This window comes from Rhineura floridana, chromosome 7 (assembly GCF_030035675.1).
Source record: "Rhineura floridana isolate rRhiFlo1 chromosome 7, rRhiFlo1.hap2, whole genome shotgun sequence".
In the NCBI taxonomy this organism is placed as follows: Eukaryota; Metazoa; Chordata; class Lepidosauria; order Squamata; family Rhineuridae; genus Rhineura; species Rhineura floridana.
In genome coordinates this window covers 87750828-87769606 of record NC_084486.1, presented here as the reverse complement: position 1 = coordinate 87769606, position 18779 = coordinate 87750828, and the positions used below count along the sequence as shown (strand labels likewise).

Below are 18779 nucleotides of genomic sequence, written 5' to 3'. Positions count from 1 at the left end.
AGGGATGAGGGTACTTTGGTTAGAGATCCTTTACCTGAAGAGGAACATTAGGGGCACCTGGAGGCAGGCCTAGCAAGAGGGTTGCCACATCTACATAGCTAAAAGGAGTAATGGCTTATCAGCATATGTACTATATATGTGCCATTTTAATAAGTAGTGCACTTTTAAAAACCACCTATTGCCCAGCATTAAAGCTGAATTAAAACAAAAACCTGGACAGATGGCAAGAAAACGAGTCAAGCCAGTTTAACATCAGTTATGTGGCATCTTTACCAGACAACTTCTGCAGTGAAAGATGGGGGAGCTGGCAAGGCCCTGCTGGAGCTAATTGAACCCCAAGTGCAAAACAGTCCCCTTCTGGCTTCTTGCAGTATGGAAGCAAGGGAAATAACTTATACTCACACGTAAAATCAGAACTTATTTTGAACATCTGCTCTCTACAAAAAGCTGCTGGCATTACCAGGCCATAGGCAGAGTTTCCTGCTTTCTCCCAGCTAAGGTAAGCTTCTCAGATAGATTAGCTCAGGAACAACTGGCTTAGTAGAACTCGGGGAAAGAGGCAGGCAGGCAGCAATCTCCTTGATAGACAAGAAACACCATTCATTTTACTCCAGGCAACGCAGTACACAAAGGAAATGGCCATTGATTGAAGAGGTACAAATGCTGCTTTCAGAGGAAGCCAGCCCCCCAGCTGACAACTCTGAGCCAATTTCTACGTCTGTCTGCCCATCAGGCATCAATCAGAAAAAAACCAGGTCATTCCACCTGCCACTTTAAGAACTTGGAGGCAGTGAGAGTGTGTGCAGAAATGCTTCCTTTGCCTGGGAAGTACTGTTACCATTGCACACTCTCTTGCTATACCTGAGCTGTCTCTGAGCTCGGAAAGCAATAGGCAATCTGATTTTCCCTATCAGAAGAGTCTTCAAGATCAAGGTGGGTTGGGCCTGGCTTCTGTCCTCCTTTGGTTCAGACAAGTTTCTAGGAGGCATCTGGTTTACTTCCTTTCTCAGAAATCCCACCATGGCTTTCATGAGGTAGATGCTAAGTTCTGGGGCTAGAACCAGACAGAAGACAGACAGTAGCACCAGTTGATCTCAGCTGCTTTCAGCCTCTGAATCTATGATCAGGACACAGGGAAGGGTTTAAGTAGTGCAGCAGTCACTGTCAAGCATATACCTATGTAGCAAATGCAAAGCTACTGCTATTTAATGATGCTGCTATCAAAGGCCAGGCAGCTACGTCACAGGCTTCTGATCTGCAAGCTATTCCTTGTGTGCTGTGTAATCTTTGCCCCTCAAAATCCCACAATGAGTCAAGATGGGCCACTCATTCCTGACACAGGAGTTGTGTATGGAAGGTTCTTTCTTACTCCAAGTACCAGACTGGATGAGAAAATATCCTGCCTGGGATGCATTATCTCAGAAGACACAGGAACCCAAGAAGCTGACTTATGCAGTGTCGGACTAGTGGATCATCAAGCTCAGTATTGTCTACTGACTGGCAGTGGCTCTCCCGGGTTTCAGATATCCCCAGCCCCACCTGGAAATCAGGGATTGAACCTAGGGCTTCTTAACATGCAAAACATGTGTTCCACCATTGAGCCATGGATCAATAATGTCTTCTAACAGCAACATTACAGAGAGGAGTATATCTAAAGTCTGACTGTATAAGGCTAATGATCCAGCCAGCCAAATATTTAATCTCAGTGCATCACTATTCCCAGCACAAGTGCAACAGCAGAGCCATCCCCCATTATCCACTCTCACCTTCTTAAATACATAGGGACACCTGAAAATGCATTCTCCCATCTTTGCCAACAGCAATTTATTTCTTTTCTTCCATGAATTTGTCAGGTCCATTACAAACCCAGGTCAAGAGACAACAGGTTCTGCCCCCATGACCTAACTTTCACTTCCAATCATCCCAGTGGAGGCCACAATTATCTCATAATAATAAAAACTGGGAGGCATCCTAGAAAATCAACAGACTTAAAAAACAAACTAGGGAATTATTACTCTGCAGAACCTGTTGCCACAGTGTACTGCAAAACTCACCACATTTTTAGAGACACTAGGTATGCTGCTAGGCCCAGCACTGCACAGTTTGGGAAGATCTAGTTTACCAACTGGTAACTGTGAAACCCACAGCAATGGGCAGATTCTCTCTCTCTGCTGTGTCAGAAGCTTGTGTCCCCACAATGGAGCCTATCAATTGTTATCAAGACTCAAAGGAAGTGAGCTCCCTCACCAAAGCAGGAGGACACTGTGTGTGTTCAGTGTTCACTCCCTGGCAACTCCAGTTAGAGCTGGGACAGACTCCATTGCCAGTCAGTGTAGACAATACTGAGCTAGATGAACCAATGATCTGACTCAGTATAAGGCAGCTTCCTATGTTTCTTTTTTCAGATTTGTGCCACCTTTGTCATATGTTGACCTGAATCAGCTCCCCATCCCACCCCAAACTTTCCTCCCCCAGCTTAAGTATGGATGGGCTGCCTTCCCTCCCTAGCATTCCGCAAGCCAGCTGTCTCCCTCTCCAGAGGACAATGGGCTATGCTCCCCTCCTGCTCTGCCAACTCTAACCTAAGCTCCAGATGTCCTCTTCAATATTCTTGCTTCTTTATTTCTCAGAAACGCAATCCCTAGCTCTACAGCTGGGAGCTTACCTGTATAGCAGCATATGCATTGTGTTTACAGCATGCCAGAAGGTAATCAGGTAAGAGACCTCAAAGCTGCCATGTTTTAAACTCAGCCCTCCTAAGCCTGATGGCCCTGCTTCATACCTAGGTTACTCATGACTTACATTAACACCTGGCCCAGGCGTCTCTGTGGCAAACAAGACCTAAATTATGGGCATAATTATATATCACAAAGACACAAGTTATATCATGTATTACTTGGGGTATGATGTTAAATGGTTTATCTTGTTAGTACAAAACAAATGATGGCATGCCTTATGTTCTGGGAGGTTGTGGACCCAAATGCTGTATAAAGGAGGGGGGGAAATGTAAAATTATATATGAAAAATTGGGCTTTTGGAATTTCTTGTCAAGTTTGCAATAGATTCTTATCATTAGACAAAAGAATCAAAAGGCAAGTACAGTAGCTGACTATACAAGCAAGGTTTTCTTCTGTGGGTGAGGGGAAGCCAGGTTTCAAGTTGCTAGACTGGTTTTGCCACAGCATTAAAATATGACTTCAGATTCCTTTTTGAGGCAGGAAGGAACAGCTCATGACTTGATAAAGTAACTCTACTATGTAAGCCTCATGAAGAATTAGAGTATTTGATCAGGTATCAAGACAACCATTACACTGAATTTATGAGGTCCCTGTGTAAAGGTGGCATACAGGCAAAATACAAGCCACTGCTATTAAATTTAGCTGCTGCTGCTGCTGCTATTAAATTTATATCCCACCCTTGCTCCCAAAAGGAGCTTATATATATGTATGAGCATGGGATGTTTTAAAAGTCTTCCTCTATGCAGGTAAATCAAGAAACAAAACAATAATAGACAATTCATTGGGACAGAATAAATGTTTGCGATGTTACCTGGACTACTACAGGTCTCAGGTCAGAACTATTTAAATACACATGTACCTGCTATTGTAACAATAAAATGTGCAAAACTGAGGCAAACTATTACCAAATATGTAGGCAATGGCTACAAAAAGGACTCTTTGTTGTTTGCTACAATAGGCTACCCCAGCTACCCCTCTGAAGCTGTAAACACACTAGTCTCCTATAGTAAAGCGTTTCCATTAGATCTGTGAAATCTCTTTGAAACTGAATTAAAAAAATATACACTTGAGCTGACCCCAGCAGGTTGTAAAGTAAAAAGGGGCGGGGTTTGACTAGCACTGTGTGCCCCTGTTTCAGAAGAGAGTGGTGGAGACGTACTGGAACCAACTGAATAGAGTGTTTCTACACTAAAACTGAAAATTGACACTGTGAGATAGAAATCTCCCTCTGAATCTGCCAAACTGCAAAAGGAAGAGACCATGTAGCCAGTCTGAACAACATAAGAAGACTCCAGTGATAAGCTTTGTACTGTGCCTTTCCTGAATCAGGTGGCATTAGGGTTTCCAGGTTCATGGCCTGAGCCTGAGCCTGTATCTTTAGGAGAAGAGAAAGTCAGCCAAGTGCTGGTGTTCTTGCAACTCTGTAATGAGAAAATCCACAAGGTGGAATTCTCCCCCCTGCCCAACTTTTAAAGATACAGAAGACTTCTTGGTTGCCTGGCCTGGCCTCCAAGAGGTCTTCTGTATCTTTAAAAGTTGTGGAGGAGGGAGGGAGAATCATACCTTGTGGTTTTTCCTACTACAGCATTGCAAGAACACCTGCACTTGGCTGACCTCTTCTCCTAAAGATACAGGATCAGTCTCAGGCCATGAACCTGGAAACCCTAGGTGGCATCTATTTCCATTTCTTGGCTGATATATAAAAATATGTCATTCTTAATTGCTTTGGAAACCAAGTACGCAGAAACAAAACAGAGGGAGCTACTAAAGGAAATGTACGCATGCTGGATCCAGCTGAAATATCTGAATCAGGAAGGGGACAATACAGATTAGGAACCAGCTGTTTAACACCAAGGTTACAAAGATCTGAGCAGGATGGGGAGTAGGGAGAGGACACAGCTCAGCATTTATCTCCAGCCCCACAGGCCACTGGCATGCAACATTCTACTCCTTCAGTACTCGCTGCATACCACATCATCACTCAAAACCTCAAAGCCAATGTTGGGATCTTTAAGAGAACCTAGAAAACGTTTGTTTCCTGGCACTTGTGCCGATGGCCAGTAACTGAGATTCTTTAAAAGAGGGTTAAACAAATTAATGGGGGCTATCATGGTCTTACTAGTCATGGCGGCTATATGCTACTCCAGAATATAGTGCCTCTGGGAAAGGGGATTGTTCTCATGTCCCACTTGTGGGATTCCCATAGTTGGCCATTGTGGGATGCTGGAGGATATAGGCTGTTGTTCTGATTCAGCAGGGCTCTTCTTATGTTGCTATGAAGGTAGACTGCCTGTGATAATGTACATTTAACGTTAGTCCTCAGAGGTGTAGTCACCAGGGGTAGAAGGGGTCATAGACCCGTTACTTTTTTGAGAGCAGGGTCCCAGCCAGATCCTTATGTACAAGCATGACAGGAGAGCTTGTTGTCCTTTTGGAGCCAATCAGAGTGAAAGGAGGTGAGTCAGCCACTGAGAAGATTCTCCTTAGTAGCTAACACACAGCCTCCCTTTTCAGGCTGATTAGCTCCTACTAGGGACATCTGTTGTAGCAGAGTGTGGACTCACAAGATGACACATAGAGCAAGGGAGATGAGAGAAAGTAGAAAAGGGGGCATGGCTGTGAGAGGTCGTGAGGTCACTATCATGAAGGGACCCTGCACTTCTGAATTTGCCACTACATTACTGGCCCTCCTGCCACTCTTGAGTCTGTGATATTACCGAGTGGAAAATATGCATAATAATTTTTATATAACATGTTATTGTTTTCAAAATGCTTCATGTGCATTATCACATGAAATGAAGAGGAAAGAGAGAGCAATTCCTGCACCAAAAGGGGAAAGCACCATGGACTTGAGGCTAGGTGTGCAGTTTGCAATCAGTAGAAGTCCATTTCAGTAGGGCTTCAGGCCCGTACATGGGACTGAAACAGCCTTGGTCGCCTTGGTGGATGATATGAGGAGAGCGTTGGATAGGGGTGAATGCACCTTCCTCGTCCTCCTGGATCTCTCAGCGGCTTTTGATACAGTTGACCACGGTATCCTTTTGGACCGCCTGGAGGGATTAGGCATAGGGGGCACTGTACTGCAGTGGTTCCGTTCCTTCCTCTCTGATAGGCACCAAAGAGTAGCATTGGGGGATGAGGTTTTGGATCCTTAGCCTCTCACCTGTGGGGTGCCGCAGGGCTCCATCCTCTCCCTGATGCTATTTAACATCTATATAAAGCCACTGGGTGCTATCATTAGGAGATTTGGGCTGCAGTGTCACCAATATGCGGATGACACGCAGCTCTATCTCTCATTTAAATCTTCACAGAGTTTGGCTGTAGAAACCCTGTCCAACTGCCTGGAGTCGGTGAGTGAATAAGCTGAAACTGAACCCTGACAAAACTGAGGAACTGTTTGTGGGAGACAAGGGAAGGTTAGGGGATTTGGACCTGGTGCTCAACAGGGTGCAATTGCCCCTGAAAGACCAGGTCTGCAGCCTCGGGATCATTCTTGACTCCCAACTGTCCATGGAAGCTCAGGTCTCGGCTCTGAGCCAGACAGCACTGTATCAACTCCATCTGATATGGAGGCTGCGCCCCTACCTTCCCAATCATCTGCTCCCATTGGTGGTACATGCCCTGGTCTACTCTCGCCTAGACTACTGTAATGCGATCTACGTGGGGCTACCCTTGAAAATGGTCCGGAAGCGGCAACTGGTACAGAACACGGCAGCGCACCTGATAAAGGCAGCCGCCGGTGAGATCACATAACTCCAGTGCTAAAAGAGTTGCACTGGTTACCAGTTGCTTTCTGGGCCCAATTCATGGTGCTGGCTTTGACCTTTAAATCCCTATACAGTCTCGGCCCAGTCTATCTGAAGGAGCGCCTCCAGCATCATCAGCTATGCCGCCCAACAAGATCAGCCTCAAAAGACCTTCTCTCTATCCCATCAGTTAAAACAGCCAGATTGGTGAGGACTAGAGAGAGGGCTTTTTCAATTGTGGCCCCCACCCTGTGAAACTTCCTCCAAATGATCTCTGCCATGCCCTCTCTATAATGAGCTTCCACCGGGCAGTGAAGACCAGGCTCTTCAGGCAGGCTTTTGGGGTGGGCTAGATTTTATCGTCATTGTTTTTAGATTTTTAATGTCTATTATATTTGTATGCCTATTTTGTACGTCGCCCAGAGTGGCTGGATAGCCAGCCAGATGGGCAACTAAGAAATTCAATAAATAAATTAGGCCGCAGTGACTAGGTTTCACTGAGAAAGGAGAAGGAGTGGATATAGAAACCTCTTTGAACTACTGATAGTAAATATGGAAATTAATTGGGTGTGAAAGAGCTCCAACCTGCACATGGCACAGAATCAGATAAGGAGGAACACTTGACTCGGGAGCCCCAGGATCCTGAACATCCAGACATTTTTCTCTAAAAGTTTTTTTTCTGTTTGGTGGAAATGTAGCAAATGACAACTCCACAACTCCAACAACTCCATCTTCAGAAACCTGCCTGTGTGTAAGCACAGCTCCCTAGCGATACACATTAATAGCCACCATAACAGGAATTGAAATGGCTGGAATAATGCAAACCCAGGAGTCATTTGGGGACAACACAGTATAAATTAGCACCTGTGGCCACAGAAGGGGATATAGTGCATAAGAATTTTGCTTTTTTGTGTTGCTGGAAGCAAGATGCTCCATACACAATGTTAACACTGCTCCATAGTTTCTTGCCTGGACATGCCCTTCAGACACAGCTGTGCCCACTCTCCTTCTCCCTTCTGCCCTGCATGAGTCCTGGAAGACAAATTGCCTTTGCACAAAAGAGGCATTCTGCAAGAAAACAGGAGGGATCAGCATTTTCTGAAAGGAACTACCACTAGGATTGGTAAATGTATGATGAGTTAGCTAAGGACAGTCCTGCCCGCTGAAGAATGTTACAGTACATGGTGCTGGAAAATGTCAGGGCTGGTTGTGTGACTATCTGAGCCATGCTGGATTGTGTCACAAAGGACATTTATTTCCCCCAGAATTGTCTTCCAATTTTCGCTGGGCAAAGCCGGAACAGACTCCCAGCACCAGCCTAGCAAAGTGGACTCCAGGGTCCAACAGCAGGAGAAAGAAGGCAGACTGCCGAAGAAGCCACATCAACAGAAGTCTTGTTGACACTGCTCCCCTTGTGGTGCTTGGCTCTTCACTTTAGAGAAGGCCACATGGTGCAGCAGAGGGGAGGGTTATGAATATGATGAATAAGCAGTGAACCCTCCCCATCCCAGCAGCAGATAAGGACCCCGGCTTTATAAGACAGCTAAGATGACCAAATGCAGTTCAGGATGTGGCCCCAAACAGTTTTGTAGAAAAGGGAATTTTAACGGGTGCAGTTTCTCTCAGCTATGCAGCACTATTACATAACAAGCTGTGGCCATCAAAATTCCCTTGTCTATATAATTATAAGTATCGAAACCCTGTCCAGTTTTGATCTGATCAGCACAGAGGCAACTCAGCAACAGTCATTCCTGACTTCCAGCTATACCAAGGATGTGGCTGGACAGGAAAATCACACACAGGATCACACTAGTGAGCACTGGAATAAGATACCCTAAATCTGCCCTTTTTAATTGACTGCCCGAGCACATCCAACCTCTGTTGGCTCTGAGGGTTACTGGGGACACCACATCCTCAAGCAGCACAATCTAAACTTAAGCTCCTGGGTGTGAAGTCCTGCCTAGGTTGCTCTGCAGGGAGTTATCTGGGCAACACCTCCTCAGCTAAGCAAACAACAAGCACTGGGAGCTGGGGGCTGGGCACTAATTAAAGCATGCTATAAGGAGAAGCTACTTAATGAGAATGCTAGGGTTTTTTAATTATTTTATTGATTTTTATGCACCTTCTACATAACATCTGTCCCCACCCCACCCATCACTTCAAATCCCTGTTTATCCATAACCTTAATGAGAACACTTGTATAGTGCCCAAGGAGAAAGTTAAATAATCAAAGCTAAATGTGGGATTTCTGCTAAATAATCAGGAGGTTAAAATCTAACCCGAGAGCCAGTGTGGTGTAGTGGTTAGAGCAGCCTTTCCCAACCAGTGTGGCTCCAGATGTTGTTGGACCACAACTCCCATCAGCCTCAGCCAGCATGGCCAATGGTCAGGAAAGATGGGAATTGTGGTCCAACAACATCTGGAGGCACACTGGTTGGGAAAGGCTGGGTTAGAGTGTTGGACTACGACCTGGGAGACCAGGATTTGAATCCCCACACAGCCATGAAGCTCACTGGGTGACCTTGGGCCAGTCACTGCCTCTCAGCCTCAGAGGAAAGCAATGGTAAACCACCTCTGAATACCACTTACCATTAAAACCCTATTCATAGGATCACCATAAGTTGGGATCGACTTGAAGGCAGTGCATTAAAATCAAACCTCTGGAACACAAGAATGATCAGGAGCATAGGCCTGCCCCCAGCCTGAATTATAATACAGTTCAGCACAGCCAGGCAACAAGTTCAAGCCAAACAGAGAATTTAATCACACAAATGAAAATGGGCAGAAGGCAGACTGCCATCCAGAATACTTGCTTACCCAGGGTCTCTGGGCCCTGTCAGGACAGCCTGGTCAGCTAACACTATGTTAGCACCAGTACCATAATTCCAGTCAATTCAGGAAAAGCTTTCCAGTCTACTAATCCGTTGCCCAGCTCAGTAGAGCTGGTAAGACTGTTACAGTATCCTATATTCTAAAATACTCTACCACTGTAGCATAATGGAGATGCCCAGTTTTTAAAGATTCTAGCTTTTCCTTACCTTATAAGCCACACAATTTGTCTGTCTGTCTCTGGCAAAAGGCCAGCTCAACAGATCTGATTCAGTACCCACAAGGTATCATGTGAAAAACCATGGCACATTGCCATAAAAGAGAGGCTTAGTTTCATATAGGATTATTGTGGACCTCAAAATTCATCAAAGCCCTAAGCAAACAATCTAGGCAAGCCAGCCTCACTGTGACAGAGTAACTGAGCCAATGGCAGCCAAATAAACTGTGACCTCCCTGCCTACAACATCACAGCAAATCAGTCAGTGACATCAACAGAGGCAGTAAAGGAAAAAAGGAGGAGACTCAATGACACTCATTGCCCACCCTACTGATGAACCCTTGTTGTTGTTGTTATGTGCCTTCAAGTCGATTACGACTTATGGCGACCCTATGAATCAGTGACCTCCAAAAGCATCTGCCATGAACCACCCTGTTCAGATCTTGTAAGTTCACATGAACCCTTAGCTAGTGTCAAATAAATGATTAGAAATTCAAACAAAATTTGTTTTACAGTGTTTATCTGGACTTTGTCTAAGTATATGCATTAGACAAATATAGTCTGTCACCTATGCTGTCACCTATGCTGTCACCTATGCTGTCACCTATGCTGTCACCTATGCCGACATAGCCTTCTTCTTGTAACCTGTGCCCCATCTACTAGACTAGAAGCATCCTAATGCCTGCATTTTAGAATATAGGAGTGGAGACAGATTTTTTTGCGGAGTTGAGATACAAGATCCCACACTCCTCTAAGCCTATGATAATGTCCCCCTGAGTAACACCATCTTGTTTCACAGAGTTTCTATTAACCTCAAACTGGAAGGCATGGAATACCTTCAGAGAGGGAGCGTAAACAATTTTTGGAAGTGGGGATCACTGAAGAGGAGTGACCACACAAGCCCCTGACTAATGTAGGCCCAGATATTTCAGGCAGAAGACAGTGGCCCTGGGAGAGGGAATACTGGAGCCAGGGGGAAAGTGCAGAAAGAAAAGGTGAAAATGCAGAGAAGGTAAAGATGCAAGAGAAGTGTGGGATCTGGGCAAGTGATGCTGCCTAGGAGATGTAGCACCTGGGCAAGAGGAAGCCACTTGCCCCTAGCTGGGACTTGAGTGCAATCCCTGGATTAGGGCCACAGAGATTTCTTTCGGTGTATAAATCCTGATAATTGTGATTTCATATAGTATAAGCATAGGTACATGCCAAGAACTATAGGCACACAAGACCAATTATTCCAGCTATTACCATTCAACTTGCAAAAGCAGAGGATACATTACTGAAATCAATGTCCCCACAACTCTTAGAGGGGCAGGTCAAATAAATAGTGTGTTGAGGGATACTAGGACTGGGGTCTTACCAAACTTGCTATTAGGTTTTTGTCTCTGCCAGTCATTATCACTGTGATGAGAGAAGGAGGAGTTCTAATCAAGGAAGGTGGTAGTGGTCTTTCTCCCTCACTAAGGTCTTTAAGTAGAGGAAGGGCAGCAATCTGGTCAGGGATGCTTTAGCTCTGTATTTCCTGTATCAGGCCAGGTGTTAGACTAGATGGCCTCCAAATACCTTCCAGTGCTATGATTCTCTGAAGTCTTCCCTCCCCCTTACATTTGATATACAATCCCACCTGCACATCCTTTATGGATCAGATGCAGTCAGCCTCCTCTTTGGGAAGGTTTAGCTTGTAAGTGCTGCTCTCAACCCACTTACCCAGGCCTCCCCACTTCCTGTTTCTCTTTTTCTGCCTCCTACAAAACAGTAATTATTGCTGGGAGCAACATGCAGGCAGTTGCAATCAGTGGCTGCGTGAGCAGAGCAAAGGCATGAGTCAGTCCTGCAGTTCCTTGGTGGGGCCAGTTTCTGGTTATGATAGGGTGTATTCTGGAGTCACACTACTTAAGGAGAAAGAAACATGTCTGGCAATCACACAATGCATAGCACCCAAACCAGCTAATGAGCTTCTTCAAGGACAGGTTCACACACTACATTTGTGGTACATGTAGGAATCATTGCAGCACCTTCATATGCATACATGGGCAGATATAATGTGTAAATTGGTAACATATGGGTCTGACTCATCAAAAGACCTGCGAAATCCAGAATTTCAAAACCATCATGGGAATTCATAGGTCTATCAGTAAATCAGACCCATGTGTTAGCAATTTACATATTATGCTTATCCATGCATGCAGACACAAGAATGATTCCTGAAGCTGCAGGAACATAATGTCCGAAATAGCCTGAACTTCAGATAGTTGGGATAGGGAGGCTGTATCGCTCCACCCATCCCACCTCTGGTGACTGACTTCCAGCAATGGACTCATAATTTAGGACCGGAAGCCAAGATAATAGCCATTAAGATGACACTGTGGCATAATTAGAGACAAAAAGTCATTCTTGTACTGGAGTCTACTAAAGGTATCAGTGGTGAAAATCAAACTCTTTCCAGATTTCCACAGGATCTTCAATGCCCTTAAACAATCAGGAATAACTTATTTTTCTCCAGTTAGAGAACAGTGCTTCTGTAAGAGTTTCCCTGCCAGCCTCTAGGCCACGTGTGGGGAGCCTTTGGCCCTTCGGATGTTGCTGAACTACAGCTCCCAACATCCCTGGCCACTGACCATATTTACTGGAGCAACATCTGGAGAACCAAAGGTTCCCCAGACCTGCTCTTGGCTTTCAGTACAAATCACCCCCCCCAAATATTTTAAAAGTCCACACTTGCTTATTCCAGAACTCAGCAGACAAAAGGCTTACATTGCACTTGAGCAGGCAGTTGCCAGTTCACACTCTTGGATGAGTAGCATCAGGGACATGTTTTTGCTATTTCTTGAAGATTCAGCTGAGCTCACACTGCCTGCATCTGCAAACTGCCAGCAATACATCACCAGGAGAGCCAGCCCAACTTTTCATAAGCACTTAAGGTAAACACTACCACATAGCCTCAGAGAAGCTCACGATTTCTATGGCAGGGAGATAGTCTGTTCCCTCACAAATACAATCCTTTGCATTTTTTCTTCAAAGCAAGTCCCACTGTGTTCGATAGGGCTCACTCCCCAGTAAGCGTGTTTAGGACTGCAGCCTAATGAAAAAAGGAGTCTGACACACTTACAGAAACCACTAAATAAAATGGCTAAATGCACAAAAAGTGAGGAACACCATTCCTTTTGAAGAGTGTATCGTTTTCCAGAAGATCCTTCTTCCTGATGCCACCTCTGTGCTGTATTAAATATTTGACTAACACAATCTTATAGCCTTTGCTCAACACAGAACTAAGTATTAAGGAACACGGGAAGTGCCTTATACCACCAAATCAAGGCACTGGTCTGTCTAGATTGTCAGTCTAGACTGTCTACACTGATTGGCAGCCACTCTCTAGGGTTTCACACATAGGCCTTTCCCAGCCCTTTCTGTAGATTGCAGGATTGATCCTGGGACCTTCCACATGCAAAGCATGTGCTCGACAAGGAACCTACAGAATTTCCTGTTTCTTGCAACCCAACCCAACAGCAATAGATATCCCAGTCAGTGCTCCCCACAAGCGCAGTTAGACATTCCTGCCCAGAGTAATTTGTCAAGAAAGACTTGCAAACTGTGCCAAGTGTTTACTTTTGGCTTTAAAGTACATGCTCAGGTCTTCCAAGAAATAAATTCCAGAAGAGTAGTTGGAAGCACCTTGGCCAGTAGCTCCAAGAATTTTTTTTAATATTCTCGTTTATTGTGCTATAAGCTTTGCTAGACAATAGCCTACTTTACCAGATGTTTGAAGTGAGAACTTTGTGTATCATATAAAGTAGGTTGTTTATAAATGTTCATACCACACAGTGCCATAGCATTTTGGGGGTTCTGCCAAGTAATCCCATTACCTAAATCACTGCTACAGTGGGTCAAGATCTGCAATGGGAATACGCATAGCTACACACCCTGCTCAGTCCACCATCGACTAGATCCTACTCTTTTGCAAAAGACAAAAAAAAATACAAGATGGCATGCATCAGAGCAGGCAGTGTATGCTGCCAGTGGATTCTGGTTTCAATCTCTGTGCAGGTCTCAGCAAAGTTAAATTTGAGGTCTCACTGCATCTTGGAGGGACACCACAGGACAAGCTGCTTTGTGACAACAGAACAGCAAGTGCAGAGCTGCTGCCTGGAAACCCCTAAACAACACCTCCCAGTATTCTCAGTTCTCCCAAGCATGTGGGGAGATGGCCCTTATCACTTTGGCTGCACAAGCACATGGCTAACCAGAGTTCTTCCACCACCATATTATCTGAAGTATATATATAAAATAAATCCTGAGCAGCTATACCTTGACGTCCACAGAGGCTGCAAAGTCGACTGTTCTGTCTCCAAAAATCCTGCATCAATATGTGTGCACCACTGCTGATGCCAAATACTGCTGATGAGCTTGTTGAATTAAAGTGGTTTCTGCTATTGATCCAACTAATGCAATTCCAGCAGAGTAGGACTGATCTGAGCCGTCTGGAATGGGAACTAATTGTGCTCTTGAGTGAGCTGGACTAAGAAAAGTCAAGCCAGGTCTTGTGCACATAGGCCCACATCTCACAGGGTCACATGAGCACACTAAACCAGGAAAGCCTGTCCTAACTCAGTTCTTCCCATCCTGCAGAAGACTCAACAGGAAGGGACCTTGGACCTGCAAGTGGGCAAGTATTTCTGAGCCTAAGGTCATACTCTCTCTAGCAGCAAGCATGCCCTTGACACATGTGAAAATATCTGTCCTGTGGACCACACAGGTGCCAGAGTGCCTGATGAAGGTTTCCAGGCAGCAAGGGCAAAGGCTATGTTCCTGGTAGGCTGCTGCCACAAATCTAGGCATGCCATATTATTTGGATTTTATATTATTATATTTATATAATTGTTTTATCCTTTTATTGCTTATGATGCATTTTATTACTATTTGTGCACCACTGAGATTTTTTCAAAAATACATCAAGCAGTATAAACGTTTTTAATAACTCAACAAATAATAAATAAAACCACTCTGATTTGGAACTTGTGGTGGTAGCCCACTGATCTCAAAGCAGCCCCCAACCCAACTGGTACTTCTAGGTCAGTGGGGAAACAGCAGTTTGCACTCTCAACCCATCTAGTGAGACGGGCTGGACTGGCTCTTACATAAATCAGGTAGGCGAGCTTCCGGGACATCACACGCTTTTCCTAGACACGGAGTTAAGGGATGTGGAGGAACCGGGATTGCTTCAGGGAGCCTTACACTAAGTCAATCAACTGAAAAAGCACATCCCTCGCTCCTCCAGAGAAGCGCAGACCACCCAGTACTGTAGATCCAGCTAATCTAAAAATCCCCAGAACCAATATCCCCATTTCCAGGACGAGAGAAAGCATATACTCTAGCCAATTGTTCGCTCCGCTATATACTCATCTGGGCCACAGCCCCAGTAGGGACGATACTTAAAGATCCGGCGCCTGGGCAGGACAATCACGCAGAGGTACCCTATTCCCAGACGTGGTACTGGTCTCTGTGCCCAGTTAGGGTGGGAGCCTGGGGGAGAAACAATAATCCAGCAAGGGCCCCGGGAGGGGGGGTGCAGGGGCCAAATCCCGGCTCTATTTCCAGCAGCCCTGATTGCCTTGCAGTTCCTGCTACTGTGGCATGGAGAGGCTATCAAATTGGTAGTGCTCACCTGCTCGCTTGCGCGGGTGCCCTGGGGTAATCTGCCCCTCTCTGCGTTGTCTCCCCATGCAGCTGCCCATGGCGACAACCCCAGGCTGCGATTCCGAAAGATCTACGCGCCTGAGCCGGGCTCAGGGCTCTGCCGCTCGGCATGGAGCCGGATCCCCAACCCGCCCTCCGGACGACGAGCACGCAAACTTTGTGTGGCGCGGCTACCGCCGCCTCTTCCTCCTCCTCCTCACTCCAAATGGGATTGTGAGTCTTGTGGAACGGGAGGCGCCAATGAAGGTCTGTTCTCTCAGGTTGGATCCAGCCCAGGCCGGCACAGCGACTCCGATGTTTGCCGCTAGTGCGGCCGCTACTCCGCGGAAACCTGGGGATCTGAGCCGGGGAGGATCCCCCGGCCCTGGGAGACACTTCGGGCTCCTCCTTCTCCAGGTGAGCATGTGACTCGGTGACAGGAGCCCGGCCTCCACTCCTCCCTCTTTCTGCCAAACCCCAGGAAGAGGATCGTTCGTGACCCTGGCCGCAACTGTGCAGGGGGCGGGAATCGGCGAAACAACTGTGCGAGCTGCCCGAACAGCGGCTAACGTTTACTCGTAGCAGAGGGTTACTACCCCCCCTTAATTCGCCTTCTAGAACTCTCACGAAACGCGACGGAATTTAGGATGGATTAGTCAGATTTCAAAAGGCCGAATCCTTACGCTAACAAATACCAGAGCAGTTAGATGGCCGAAGACTTCATGAGGGCCCGACTCCGGCCCAGCTGGAGTAGGCATCTTAAAGTACTGTCGTCGCCCAGCAGTCATCTGTAAAAGGCGATGTTGTTCTGAACAGCAGGCGTTTGGATTTAATAGTCTGACAGTGGTGGGGCCTCCCCTTCCCCCTAGCTGCCCTTAGTGCATGGAACCCCCTTTAAAAACATCTAGCTGGTGCCACCTTCCTTGAAATCCTTTGTTTTGTTTTAAGACCTGCCCTGTCCAAGAAGCCTTTTTCCTCACCCTCTGTTTACTGTTGTGGCAATGGAGGGAACAAGTACTTTGGTCAAGAGTGCGTCTTTATTACTTTTAGTCCTCTGGAAAACATCATGTGCATTGATGTAAATATTAACAATAATTTAGTAATAGTTGAACAACAGAGATGGTACACCCTATGGGGGGAAGGGGGTTCTGTGCAACTGCTTTGGAGGTGCTGAAGGTCTAGGGCTCTCCCAGACCTGTCAATCTTGGGCCTTTGGTTATCTCCTTGGAAGCCAACTTAGAGTGGTAGAGTTGTCTAATGGGAAGGCTGGCCCTGATTTCAGGGCTTCTAATAATGCTGGAAATTAAATAAAGGCTGTTCTGATCTCTGCTGTCAATTATTATTCTGGTCAATCCAAATGGGGTCACATACTCAAGTCCAGCTTTTTAAAGATGTCAGAACCATCAAGAGGGTTGACTATGTCATCCCTATCCTGACTCTCCCATTTTCTCTCTTATCCAATAACACTTCTTCTGAAGGTTCCTCTGGGGTGGTCAGTAGTGCTGCTAAATAATATTACACCCTGGTCTTAATAGCCTTTATGGTGGTGGGAGTAGCTTAGATTGTCATATGTATACCTCAGTTGAAATACATATGAAATCAGCATGTCTCTTTTCGGCCCAACTGCCATTCTGTGCTTTACAAGTGCGTCTACATTTCTGATGTTAGAGCGAAAAAGAAAAAAAGATTGCTAACTTGAATAAAAAGAACTAAAAAAAAGTATGTGCAGTTTCATATTTTGAAAACTCAAATGAAAGCATCATCATTACTATAGGAGCAAAGTAGAATGTTGCACTGATGGTAAACACATTTATTTGGGAATAAGCACCATTTCGTTATTGAAAAGGATAATATATTTTAAAAGTAAAAGCATAAATGTACTTATTTAATTTTTTATATATACTGTTTTTCATCGGAAATCACAATATGATGTACAATTTTAAAAATGCATTAAAATTACAATACAAAGTAAAGCAGCAGCACCCAATATGCCAGGGCAGACATAAAACTGATAAATACAACCAGCTGGTACTAATGGCTAGCAAAAGCCTGAGAAAATAAATTAGTTTTTACCAAATGCTGAGACAACATCAGTCTTAGAGCTTGCCTTAGTTCAGAGGGCAAGCTTTCTCCAGCCTTCGCTCAGGGAAAAAGATTAAATATGCACCTTTATCCATCACTAACACCAGACCAGTGTAAGGCTTTTGCTTTATTGTTTCTGCCCATAGTGCAGAACATACTAGTTATGTATGAGTTGAACTTAAGCTGCTAGGACTTTGCAAGAGTAAAATGTATTTGAACTGCAACCTGATCTTCAAACACTCAAATTTTACCATTCAAACTTGTCTGGCCTATTGTATCTACAAGGTTTTAGGTATTTCGATGATATATGACTACTGTTTTGTTGTGTTAAGTAACTGAAAATGTGCATACACTTAAGCACACAAATACATGTAAATGAAAAGTAACCAGTGTTTTTCAAAAGTTTTGAACCTTTACATCAAACTTTACTGTACATCCATCTTCCGCAACCCAGTGCCTTCCATATGTTTTGGACTACAACTCCCATCAGCCCCCATCAGCATAGTGTCAAGGACTGCATGCAAAGAATCTGTACATTTGTCTATCAAAAAGATGGCTGTCAGGGAAGGTACAAGTATTTTGAGGATAACAGGTTGGAAAAGACTGCTCTATATGTTAGCCCAGCCCACCCTTGTCCCTGACAGTCATCTTTTTCAGAGGCAAATGCACAGATTCTGTGTGGGTAAGGATCAGGAGACTGATGTACTGATTTAAAGTGGCAACAGAAGAGGACCAGAAGAGGGCATCCCAGACTTCCTCCTAAAACCAGCCAACCAGAAGAGAGGCAATTTAGAACAATTGATTTCTTCCATGGTTACCATACTAATGACTGCAATACTTAAACCTCTGTTGCTGGGAGAAATATATCTCTGGATCTGGTTGCTGTGGGAGCCTTCCTCCCTGGATCATTACATTCCTTCTCCAGGAGTGGGCGAGCAACTACACTTGAGAACCACTGCCATAATTTATACTTAATCGTGGACTGCACCTAAGGCCATTTTTCTATGGAAATTGGGGATCTCTTTCCTTCCTTGGTCACACATTTTGATCTCTTGTTTGGCATTTTTAGCCAAATGAAAAACAATTCTAGGCCCTAAAACTGAGCCATCGTTTCTAATAACATAAGCGTAATATACGTATGAACTTCTTTATCTGGAGGTCGCATCCAAAATGAATAGCCTCTATAGTAGACACAATACAGAACTCTCATCCCCCTCTTCTGAACGCTTTGAATCCCGTTCTCATTATTCTACAGACCTTTCTTTATCTTTCACGAAAGAGTGTGTGAATCCAAATTCAGCTTTTAATTTGTGCACTTCCAGTATGTTGCGTGTCCTCTTAACATAACTAAGAGGACAAAGCCCACCCTAATCATTTTGTAACAAAGCCTAGTCACCTTACGTGACCTTTGATAGGCCTGCCCACTGCCTTCCTTAAGGCTAAGCCTCCGCTTTACTCCTGGGAACGGGCCGCTATCGTTATTCTTGCCGGCCGCTG

General features: G+C 45.1%; 1 protein-coding gene across 2 annotated transcripts in view; it reads right to left on the bottom strand.

The window, feature by feature from the left end:
* Positions 1–18626, bottom strand: part of UBTD1 (ubiquitin domain containing 1) — a 28262-nt gene extending 9636 nt beyond the window's left edge. Inside the window, exon 1 of one of the 2 annotated variants that reach the window (XM_061636280.1) lies at positions 18540–18626. Coding sequence is in view for 1 of the 2 variants with exons in the window: in XM_061636279.1 (XP_061492263.1) it covers positions 15190–15259 (70 nt within the window). In the remaining variant the exon portion in view is untranslated. Of the gene's footprint in view, positions 1–15189; positions 15674–18539 lie in introns of those variants that run through there. The other variant, XM_061636279.1, reaches the window with a different exon arrangement.
* Between the last annotated feature and the right edge of the window lie 153 nt (positions 18627–18779).